The sequence below is a fragment of the Pelophylax lessonae genome (assembly GCF_965119305.1).
Source record: "Pelophylax lessonae genome assembly, chromosome: 3".
NCBI lineage: Eukaryota > Metazoa > Chordata > Amphibia > Anura > Ranidae > Pelophylax > Pelophylax lessonae.
The window spans coordinates 686,400-698,628 of record NC_138770.1 but is presented as its reverse complement, the minus strand read 5'-3'; the positions used below and the strand labels follow the sequence as shown (position 1 = coordinate 698,628).

Genomic DNA, 12,229 nt, shown 5'->3' with positions numbered 1-12,229 from the left:
TGTAGTACAACTGGGCAAATGGGGCTGTCTAGAACAGTGGTCCCCAAACTTTGATTGCTTTTGGGGCACTATTTCAAGTGTCCTAGGGGCACTATTTCATATACTGAGACCAACAATGTGGCATAATTCCTCCCACTCACATCAATGATGGGCAGAAATCCTCCCAATGTTACCAACGATGGGGGTAAAATTCCTCCCACTGACACCAACAATGGGGCATAATTCCTCCCACTGACTTCAATGATAGGGCACAATTCCTCCCATTGGACCAATGATGGGGCACAATTCCTCCCATTGGCACCAACGATGGGGCACAATTTCTCTAATTGGCACCAACAATGGGGCAAAATTCCTCCCAATGGTACCAACAATGGGGCACAATTCCTCCCACTGACACCAACGATGGGGCACAATTCCTCCCATTGACACCAACAATAGGGCACAATTCCTCCCATTGGACTAACGATGGGGCAAAATTTCTCTACTTGGCACCAACGATGGGGCATAATTTCTTCCAATGACACCAACAATGGGGTCCACTGACACAAACAATGGGGCACAAATCCTCCCATTGACACCAATGGTGGGGCATAATTTCCCCCAATAAAAGTAAAGATAGGGCATTGCATTTTCCCACTGATGGGATTCTCCCTTCTCTCAATGGCCACAGTACGCCCCCCCCCCCCAAAGTCTGAAGGACAGTAAACTGGCTCTTTGTTTAGAAAGTTTGGAGACCCCTTGATCTAGAAGAACTCTAGAATGAGCTCCAGAACTCTAATGCAAAGGCAAAAAATTGGGTGACCCTTGGACTGAAGAGTCCGAGCCTGGGAACAGAGTGTTTAAAGTTTCTCTTGGGGAAGAAAAACTCTGGCTTGAGCCGTGTTTAGGATGAGACTCAGATATTCCAAGTGATGAGTTGGTTCCAGTACTGAGATCTGAAGGTTCAGGACCCAGTTGAACCTTCGCAATGCCAGGACAGTTCTAGCTATGCTGTCAGCCAGAATCTAAGCTAATGGAGGTGTTCCAGATGTCCCACAATGGGGATGCCCTGGGAGCACAGCAAGGCTAGCCCCGGGGGCCAGTGCCTTGGTGAACACTCAAAGTGCAAAAGAGAAGATGAAGCAGAGAAGATGAAGCAGAGAAGCTGAAGACTCACAGCAAAGTGGAAGAATTGCTTGTGGGCCAGAAAAAAAAGGAACATTCAAGTATCCATCCTTGATGTCCAAAGTGTTTAGAAAGTCTCATTGATTATACAGGTATTGGCAGGAAGTGTTAGATAAGCGAAATTCTGTATATGATATTGTGCTGACTGTGGATCCCGTTCTATTTCTTCTGGGGTGCGTAGATTCTCCACAATTAGTCATGACCAGGTAGTGGCTATTATGAGATCACTTTTTTACAGTGAGGGTATAAAGTATTTGATCCCTTGCTGATTTTGTACATTTGCCCACCGACAAAAAAATGATCAGTCTATATTTTAATAGTCGGTTTATTTTACCAGTGAGAGACAGAAAAACAACAAAAATGTCCAGAAAAACGCATTTCAAAAAGTTATAAATTGATTTGCATTTTAATGAGTGAAACCATGACTTGGTACTTGGTGGCAAAAGCCTTGTTTGCACACATCTCAGGAGGGATTTTGTCCCACTCGCCTTTGCAGATTCTATCCAAGTCATTAAGGTTCCAAGGCTGAGGTTTGATAACTCAAACCTTCAGCTCCCTCCACATATTTTCTATGGGATTAAGGTCTGGAGACTGGCTAGGCCACTCCAGGACCTTAATGTGCTTCTTGAGCCACTCCTTTGTTGCCTTGGCCGTGTGTTTTGGGTCATTGTCATGCTAGAAATCCCATCATCCATGACCCATTTTCTATGCCCTGGCTGAGGGAAGGAGGTTCTCATTCAAGATTTGACGGTACATGGCCCCGTCCATTGTCCCTTTTGAGGCGATGAAGTGTCATGTCCCCTTTGCAAAAAAACACCCCCAAAGCATAATATTTTCACCCCCATGTTTGATGGTGGGGGTGGTGTTCTTGGATTCATAGGCAGCATTACTCCTCCTCCAAACATGGTGAGTTGATGCCAAAGAGTTTGATTTTGGTCTCATCTGACCACAACACTTTCCCCCAGTTCTCCTCTGAATCATTCAGATGTTCATGCGCAAACTTCAGATGGGCTGTACATGTGCTTTCCTGATCAGGGGGATGCTGCAGGATTTCAGTCTTTCACCACTTAGTGTTTTACCAATTGTTTTCTTGGTGACTATGGTCCCAGCTGCCTTGAGATCATTGACAAGATTCTCCTGTGTAGTTCTAGGCTGATTCCCCACCGTTCTCATGATCATTGAAACTTCACGAGGTGAGATCTGGCATGGAGCCCCAGACTGAGGGAGACTGACAGTTATTTTGTGTTTCTTCTATTTGTGAATAATCGCACCAACTGTTGTCACCCTCTCACCAAGCTGCTTGGCGATTCTCTTGCAGTCCATCCCAGCCTCGTGTAGGTCTAGAATCTTGTTCTTGACATCCTTAGACAGCTCTTTGGTTTTGACCATGGTGGAGAGATTGGACTCTGATTGCTTCTGTGGACAGCTGTCTTTTATACAGGTAACAAGCTGAGATTAGGAGCACTCCCTTTAAGAGAGTGCTCCTAATCTAAGCTCATTACCTGTATAGAAAATACCTGGGAGCCAGAAATCATGCTGATTGATAGGGGATCAAATACTTATTTCACTGATTAAAATTCAAATCAATTTATAACTTTTTTGAAATGCTTTTTCTGGATATCTTTGTTGTTATTCTGTCTCTCACTGTTAAAATAAACCGACCATTAAAATTATAGACTGATCATTTCTTTGTCAGTGTGCAAACATATGAAATCAGCAGGGGATCAAAGATTTTTTCCTTCACTGTAGCCAGTAAGCTGATAGCCTCAAGTTGGGTTTCACCCAGTCCTCCTACCCTCGGAGACCGGATCCGGGAAATGGATAAACCTCTTTTGTTTGAGACATACTTAAGCTCAATGTAATGCCTCCCGGAATTTTGAAAAAAAGTTGAAACAATGGAAGGATGCATCACGTTCCAATTTTTCATTTTGATCCTAACTCTAACGTATAATAAAGGTTGGGTATGTTCTCTCTTATTGGTGGAGAAGGACAGGCCAGGGACAGCCTAGTGTTCAGTTCCAGGTGACCTGGACTGTCCACAGAGCGGCCCGAATTGTCCCACAATGACACAATGTTGTGTTGTTGGGGACTGGAATAGAACTGGGCAAAAGGAGCTTTCTAGAACAGTGGTCTCCAAATTGCGGCCCAGGGGCCAGATACCCTTTACATGCTTTTATCTGGCCCTTGGGGCACGATTTCTCCCACTGACATCAACGATGGGGCAGAATTTATCCCAATGACACCAGTGATGGGGCACAATTCCTCCCATTGGCACCAACAATGAGACCCACTGACACTAACAATGGGGCACAATCCGTCCCACTGACACTATCGATGGGGTACTACGTTGTTAACTGAGAATTGTGCGGTTGTGTGACGCTGTACCCAAGTAAAATTGATGTCCTTTTTTCCCACAAATAGAACGTTCTTTTGGTGGTATTTGATCACCTCTGCGGTTTTCATTTTTTGTGCTATAAACAAAAGAACGACGGATGATTTTGAAAAAAAAAATCATTTTTTACTTTCTGCTATAAACATCTAATAAAAAAAATGTAAAAAAAATCAAATTTCTTCATCAGTTTAGGCCAATATGTATTCTGCTACATATTTTTGATAAAAAAAAATCCCAATACGTGTATATTGATCAGTTTGCCAGAAGTTATTGCATCTACAAACGGTGGGATATTTTTATGGAATTTTTATTTTTTTACTTTTTTCTCGATTTCACGATCAGCAACATATAGTGGGACTGCGACATTGCGGTGGACAAATCGCACAGCTAACTGATACTTTTTTGGAGACCAGTGACACCAATACAGTGAAAAAGATATAAAAGAAATATGCACTGTCACTGTACTAATGACACTGGCAGGGAAGGGGTTAACATCAGGGGGCGATCAAAGGGTTAAATGTGTTCCTAGGGAGTGCTTACTCATTATGGGGGAGGTGCTTTTACTGTGGGAAGGCAGAGATCCATGTTCCTGCTTAGCAGAAACACACAGGAAGCTCGGGTTGCCACCTTTTCTTCAAGCCAAACCCGAACACTTCAGCCGCGCACAGCAACATTTTATTTTTAAGGAGGAAACCTGTGGACTCTGATGTAAAGGGGAACTCTAACGTAAGGGGGTTTCTGCTCCCCAAACCTCCCACTTACATCAGAGTTTCCAGCATTTCCCTTTTAATTTGGGTTCCCAAAGCCCCCCTTATCATAGAGTCCACAGAGCACCCCTTAAATCTTACCTTAGTGTACTCACTCACTTGGAGGCACGAGAAAGAAGGGAGAGAGGGCAGGGAATTCAGTCACAGACATTGGATGGTGAGCTCACTCTACCAAGGATGGAGACTCAGGCATCAAAGCCTTTCATCCACTGTGTATCTGCCGATTGCTGAGCTTCAAACTTCCAGCCCACACATCCCTTTCCTGAGGCACGGAACACCAGGGATTGGAGTGTGGGTGGGCAGACAGAGGGGTAGGGGTGGGAGGAAGAGAAGTAGATCAAGCCCTTTCTTCTCTCCTGTCTGTGTATGAGGGGGGGGGGGGTGTACATATATGCACTCAGTGGTTGTGGTACTTGGTTACTCCGGGAGCCATAGTCCATTCTGAATATTGTGTCCGGATTTCAGGTGGCCTGAAACCCAAACACATAACTCAAAACCTGAACTGTCCAGGTGAATCCTAGATAGGTGGTAACCCTACAGGAAGCGCCAGCTAAGTGTGGTATCCTGGTTAAAGGGTTTTAATAGCGAAGAATTAAAACACCCACAAGAGGTAAAATATACAAGTGCTCATCTGGTGTCAGAGTCTATGGATCCTCCTAGAACCGTCCTGCAGGACCGCTGTCCTCTGTTCCGGCTGCTGGGCAGAGAGATGGCTGGCTTGGGAGCCTGGAGGAGCCCCAAGAAGCCACGCTAACCAGCATGGAAGGCACAGGGAATGTACCGTCACTGGAAGGATAGGAGGTACCAGACGAGAAGAGAAACAAGGCAATGCGCTCAGAGTATTTGGCTCCATCTACAGGCCTTTCCTCTTGGTCTATACAGAGGCAGTCACAAGGACAGCAGCCATAGGTGGTCCCGTGCATTCCTTTATTGTACCCCCATAACCAAAGACCAGTGACATTTTATGAATTACCCTCTACCCTGATGATTGGTAGTTTTAGATATTTATTGCTGGCTGGACTATATATAAACTCTGTGTGCCAGTATCTCCTTCCTTCATTAGCAGAAACACAGGATTTCCATCTTCCCTACTAACAGAACCGCGATCTGCCTTGTTTACATCGGCAGACAACTGTTCTGCCTCTCTTGGGAATGATTGCCGGGTGGCGGTGGACATCATGTTCGCTGGACCCGCTGATTGGCTCTAGCTGTGTCCAGCGGGAGCTGAGCACCAGCAGCATGCGTTGACACCCAAGACCAGGAAATGCAGATGATGTAGAGGTACGTGATTCTGGCCGAATGGCCACCCTGCCGCAGTACATGTATGTGGGGTGGATCAAAAAAAAGTCTCCCTGATAAAGAGAGAGGCTATGGCCTGCTGGATTGCATGCGGAACTCCTGGGCCCAGCTGAGGACATTTAGGGCCTTAAGATTGAAGATGTGGTGGATGTCTCCTTTTGGTTTGGGAACTGGGGACAGAGAAGAACTCCTGGAACTCTTCTGGCCTTAGCTCAGTGAGATAGAGTTTGGAAGACTAATGTCATAGACAGGTTGCCAAAAAGTTTAGGGCTTTAGAAAGGGCCTCCAATGGCTGTCAATGTGGTGCCTTCTCCACTCTCCATCTCACTAATAAAACCCCAATGGATGACTCTCTATGAACTGATCACATTCCAATCACCGATCATCTAATCATTGGTACAAAAAGAAGACTCGGCACAGAATATTGTACGAAGAGTTTTTATTGGACAAGATCAGAATAAGCGATTACCACACAGTAATGATATGAATAAAATAAAGCTTAAATCTTTTATCATAGAATTAACAAATGTGTCAAATGTATTAATAATCATACATTGGTTGGACCAATAAAAAGCCGGCTACTTCAATAAATCAAAAAGGAACAACAACATGAAGCAACCAATAAAAAAGGTTCACCAGTGAAAGATAAATCCTGATTGGCTGCTGTGGGTTAATGCATGTTACAGTGATCTTTTTCCATCCAGTAGGTTAGATCTATATACATATTTATAAGTAGAACACAAAAAGAATGTATTGTCAGAATTGTTTGTCTGCTGCCCCATGTATTGTCATCAATGCCCACTTGTTGCCCCCATGTATTACCAACAGGTGCGCACACCGTGGTAAGGAAGCACGATATTACGTGTGAAACGCGTCCACGTTTCTGTATCCCGTATTGACTGTCTGCAATAAATATCATCGCTATAACCTGTTGGAGTGTGACCATTTTCATTGGTTTTATGCCCCATATATTGTCAGGATTGCCCACTTATTATCCCATGTATTGTGCGGATTGCCCACCTGCTGCCCCATGTTTTGTCTTAATTGCTCACTTGTTCCCCCATGTATTGTCATGGTTTCCCGCCTGTTGCCTCATGTGGGGAGGGATCGGTAAAGGTAGACAGTTGAGTCATGATTTTACCACCCCCCTTAAGCTACAATGGCAGCCGGATGGGGCGGTACACATGGCACTGCAATTTGCGGCTGCTGCAAACCTCACACCCCCCTGTCACATTGGGCAATGCTATTCAACTGAATGGGGTTGTGCCGCAACAGCCCTGATGCATACGGTTGCGGCGTACTGGCGTGGGCTTTACAGGGTTAACATAAGAGCTCCCAGCTGCCTGCCAACCCCACAGCGGGTCAGAGGGCGATGCGGGTGTAAACCAACCCCGAGTGGACTGTGGTGGTTTCACATTTGTTTATGGACTAAACAGTTCCACCCGTTACAATCCAGCGTCCATTTCCCGTAGTACCAGCAGGGGGCGTACTCTGATGTTTCATTATATTTCCTTTATTTTTAAACTTTCCCGCACTCTAAACATGAAATAGGACGCTTGCCCGTATGAACTTTCTGGTTTCTAAGAAATACACCTAGGTTTGGAAAACATTTCCCGCACTCGAAACCTTGAAAAGGGCGCCTACCTGTGTGTAAGTAGGTGTTCTTTCTTACTTAAACATTTCCCACACTCTGCACAAGATTAGAGATGCTCGCCTATATGAACTTTCCGGTGTCTAACAAGTTAACATTTGAACACAAAACCTTTCCCGCACTCTGAACATGAATAGGGAGACTCAACTGTGTGTATTCTCTGATGGTTAAGAAGGTTTCCTTTATTATTAAAACATTTCCCACACCCTGAACATTAACAGGGAATCTCACCCCTGTGCATTTTCTGATGTCTAAGGTGGTTTCTTTTCTGATTAAAACATTTCCCGCACCTGGCACATGAATAGGGAAGCTCAACTGTGTGTATTCTTTTGATGGGTAAGAAGGCTTACTTCATGAGTAAAACATTTCCCGCACTGTGAACATGAATAGGGAAGCTGACCTGTGTGTATTCTCTGATGGCTAAGAAGGGTTCCTTTATTATTAAAACATTTCCTGCACTCTGAACATGAATAGGGAAGCTCATCTGTGTGTATTCTCTGATGGCTAAGAAGGGTTCCTTTATTATTAAAACATTTCCCGCACTCTAAACATGAATAGGGACGCTCACCTGTGTGTATTCTCTGATGCCTAAGAAGGTTTCTTTTCTCATTAAAACATTTCCCGCACTCTGAACATGAATAGGGAAGCTCACCTGTGTGTATTCTCTGATGGCTAAGAAGGGTTCCTTTATTATTAAAACATTTCCCGCACTCTGTACATGAATAGGGAAGCTCACCTGTGTGTATTCTCTGATGGCTAAGAAGGCTTCTTTTCTCAGTAAAACATTTCCCGCACTCTGAACATGAATAGGGGCGCTCACCTGTGTGTATTATCTGATGGCTGAGAAGGGATTCTTTACGATTGAAACATTTCCCGCACTCTGAACATGAATAGGGACGCTCACCTGTGTGTATTCTCTGATGGTTAAGAAGGCTTACTTTATGATTAAAACTTTTCCCGCACTCTGAACATGAATAGGGACGCTCACCTGTGTGTATTCTCTGGTGCCTAAAAAAGGTTCCTTTATGACTAAAACATTTCCCGCACTCTGAACATGAATAGGGACGCTCACCCGTGTGTATTCTCTGGTGCTGAAGAAGGTTACCTTTGTGACTAAAACATTTCCCGCACTCTGAACATGAATAGGGACGCTCCCCTGTGTGAATTATCTGGTGCCTAAGAAGGTCTCCTTTGTGACTAAAACATTTCCCGCACTCTGAACATGACAATGAATTCTCTCTTGTATGAACCCCTTTATGGTATAAAGAAGATTCCCTGAGATGAGATGGTTTCCCGCACCCGTCGGCACTGTCAGATATTAGAGGACTATGTGAAGTATCAGGAGATTCCAATGATCTCCTCCAATGGTGAGGTCTGTCATGTATATTATGAGGAACGGGATTTACTTCTGGAGAAGATGCCATGTCATTATCTTCTGTAGTCACATCTTCCTCCGATGTCCTTCTATTCCCACCACAGAGTCCGTCTGTCAGAAGACAAGAAAAATTACCAAGAGTTTTCCACACTCATATACACTGCTCAACACTTTATAATCCGAGTATAGCATCAAGTCAGGGAAACTCCTGCTGGGATATTTGCTCAGTCAAGTAGCAGAGGGGGTTGTTACCAACAGGTGCACTAGATGGGCAACAATGAGACGACCTCCAAAACAGGAATGGTTTTACAGGTGGAGGCCACTGACATTTTCCCTACTCATCTTTTCTGAGTGTTTTTTCTTTTCAAATCAGAAAAAGTTTTATTATAAAGAATGAAAAGTCCATTCCATTCGGTACACAATATTTCCGCTTTGTACAGTCATAGACACAGCGATCGTAACCTTCATATATAGTCACTCCTGCATGTTTCCATTCGCCACCTCCACTGACTCCACCCACTCCCCCAACATCTCACTGACTCCACCCACTCCCCCAACATCTCACTGACTCCACCCACTCCCCCAACATCTCCTTGGTCTGCACCTTCTGCCGTCCCCTCCTGTTTATTCATTCCTAGGACTCAGCTTTTTATTTTTTTTATTAATTTTATTGATTTTTAAACATAAAAGTAAAAATAACACAAAAAAACAGACAAGAAACAAACAAGGCAACCAAAACAACTCCCCATCCCCCCAACCTCAGTGCAATGCTCATGTACTACAATACTTATAGGAAAATGCTAAAGGAGAACCTCCCAGGAGAACCTCAACGCGGCAGTGTCTCCCCCACACAGACTCTCACCCAGGTCCATACCCCAACCTCCCCCACCCTCTCACCACTGCTTGTTGTCTGCTAGGCATAGACTTCATTTGTTACCTCCCTAAGTATCAGGGGACCTCAACTCACCCCTCTAAGGTGACCGTCACCTTCACCGGTGGCAGACCACAATCTCTGAGAAGAGTAGATGGCCTCTCAGTCCAACCCTGCCATATAACACATCCTCTATTCAGGTATGTAGCTTTGTAAAATAGCAGCATCGTGTTCACTGGTGACTTCCAATACTCCACCGATGGCGCTTCGGTCTTCCTCCAATGCAGAAGAATAGCCTTGCGCGCATAGAACAGAGTAACTGACAATAAAATTATTTTTGCTCCAAGAGGTGCCATCTCCTCCACCAAACCCAGAAAACACACTTTCAGCATCAAAGGTACCCTCAATGTGGTCCTAGGACTAATCTTTGAAGTGTTAAAAACCAACCACATGTCCCACAACTTTCCAAATTTACCCGGACATCCACGTCTTTTAAAGATGTAGCACCCTCCTAGTCAGGTGCTATAAAGGGAGTATAGTTTTGCCTCTGTCTGCCTATCAGAGGAGCAGCAGGTAAATTCTATATTGCACTCTGCTTATCAGGGAGCAGGATCTGTGAGTTAGGTCTGCTCAGTGTGCCCAGTGTGTGATTCATCTGGTCTAAGGGACTGTCCCCAGCTGATCCAATGAGGAGGCACATTGGATGCTAGAGGAAACCTGGCCAATGACACACAGGCTTTTGGTACTGCCCCAGGGGTTGGCACAGACAGTTGGTTCTCGGTGCATTGTGGGGCAGGGTATAAAAAACCATGGGCACATGAGGCAGAAGTCTTTTGGCGGGAAGCAAAGTACCAGAAGGAGGGTGGCGGCTGCCTCCTCTTCTGCAGCAGTGGGTGATGGTCACAGGCAGTCGGCCTGGTGAGCCAGTGGTGTGAGGCTGAACACAGAGGTCCAGGAGAGCTGACTGGAGGAGTTGGGGCACTGTGAGAATCTGGAAAAACAGTATCGTGAGTGTTATACCTGAAGAGTTTCACATGTACTGTCACTTTAAGGCTGGCTCCACCCATAAGTGATGACAAGGGTCAAGGGGCAGAGTGGCCATCTTAGAGACATGTAAGGGATGCATTGATATACCGAGCTGTCCTGTAATGCATGTTGGAGTGTACAGTGAGTCCTGAATAAACATCCGTTGTTCCAGATCAGAGTCCGGTGTCTCTCACAACACGGAGAATATAACAGTGGCGACGAGGATGGGATTTACAAGGTTACTATCCCTGTAAGAAAAGAAAAGAAGAAAAAAAACTCTGGATTGTCACCTGGATACAAACACCCACAGAGCCCAGCAGGAAAATGTCATTGATCGGGACATTAGGTGAATTTGATGGAGAACAGACATGCTGGAGTTCCTGGATTGAGAGACTAGAACAGTATTTTTGTGCAAATGCCATCCAAGGCGACAGGCAAGTAGCAGTATTTCTGACACTGGTTGGTGCTAGGACATATGACACTCTTAGGGATCTCCTTTTCCCTAAAAAACCAGCAAACTAAGACTTTGGCAGAGCTCCTGACACTGTTAGGAAATCACTTCCAGCCTAAACCATTAGAAATTGCAGAGAGATTCAGGTTCTATCAGCGACAGCAACAGCAACAGCCGGGTGAAGATATTAAAGAGGTTGTACACTCGTTTTAATTTTTTATTTTTTTTTACAACCTGCAAGAGAAACGCATAATGAGCTAGTATGCATCGCATACTAGCTCATTATGAAATACTTACCATAGAATGAGCCCCCGCCGTGCCGCTCACTCACCTGTATGATGAGCGACATGTTCAGTCGCCCGTTTTCCGGGATCGTGGCATCCGGCCATCTGATTGGCCGAAGCCGCGGTGACGTCACTCCCGCGCACGCGCGCGGGAGCCGACGGTCACGGGCACGGGGCTCTGAAGGAACGGCACAATCAGCCGTTCCTTCATAGCGCATGCGCCAGTGATGTCACTGGCTGCATTAAAGGTAAATATCTCCTAAACGGTACATGTTTAGGAGATATTTACAGTACCTATAGGTAAGCCTTATCATAGGCTTACCTATAGGTACAACTTCCCGAGGAGGGTTTACTTCCTCTTTAAGGCTTATGTGCTCGCCCTTCGCAGACTAGCCTCAACCTGTTCTTTTGGGGAGTATTTACCGACTGCACTGAGAGATAAGTTTGTCATGGGACTAAATAGTGAGTCTAGCCAAAAGAGACTGTTAACAGAGAAAGACCTTACCCTTACAAAGGCAATTGAGATAGCTTCAGTGATGGAAATGACTGTGAAAGATACAGAGGCATTGAACTCCCAGAGCAGAAGGGAAGAGGTTAAAGAGGAAGTTTTCAGAACAGCAGTCAAGCCAACAGCAGCAAACTGTAAATATAGAACCTCACCAAGCCGGGAGTCAGCTTGCTACAGTTGTGGGAATACAGACCATGATCACAAAGTCTGCCGGTTTAAGGATCAGTTCTGTCATAATTGTGGTAAGGCAGGCCATCTGAAACGAGTCTGCCGTAGTAAGCAGGTGCGAAATAAACAACCTCTGAACACCAGGACAAAGGCATATATGGTGGGAAGATATACATCGTCATCTGAATCAGGATGAGGAAGTGCTCCACAGATTGGACATACATCATATGCATGCAGCACCCTCAGCAATGACTGTAGAGGTAACCGTGGAAG

The 12,229-nt window shown here is 45.1% G+C and overlaps 5 protein-coding genes across 5 annotated transcripts in view; 2 read left to right on the top strand and 3 right to left on the bottom strand.

Annotated features, from left to right (window-relative positions):
• The window catches only part of LOC309549119 (uncharacterized protein), a 2,919,967-nt gene that overhangs the window by 2,709,361 nt on the left and 198,377 nt on the right, over nt 1-12,229 (top strand). The gene's annotated exons all lie outside the window — the stretch shown is intronic.
• Nucleotides 1-12,229, top strand: part of LOC309548636 (gastrula zinc finger protein XlCGF66.1-like) — a 292,938-nt gene that overhangs the window by 82,332 nt on the left and 198,377 nt on the right. The window lies entirely within an intron of this gene.
• The window catches only part of LOC309549117 (uncharacterized protein), a 4,285,597-nt gene that overhangs the window by 4,185,652 nt on the left and 87,716 nt on the right, over nt 1-12,229 (bottom strand).
• LOC309549122 (uncharacterized protein) overlaps nt 1-12,229 on the bottom strand; it is a gene marked incomplete at its 3' end in the record, with an annotated part of 313,082 nt that overhangs the window by 236,175 nt on the left and 64,678 nt on the right. The gene's annotated exons all lie outside the window — the stretch shown is intronic.
• LOC309548634 (uncharacterized protein) overlaps nt 7,585-12,229 on the bottom strand; it is a gene marked incomplete at both ends in the record, with an annotated part of 42,514 nt that continues 37,869 nt past the window's right edge. The window contains one exon of the mRNA XM_082248605.1: nt 7,585-8,489. Within this exon, the coding sequence (XP_082104731.1) occupies nt 7,585-8,489 (905 nt within the window). The remainder of the gene's footprint in view (nt 8,490-12,229) is intronic.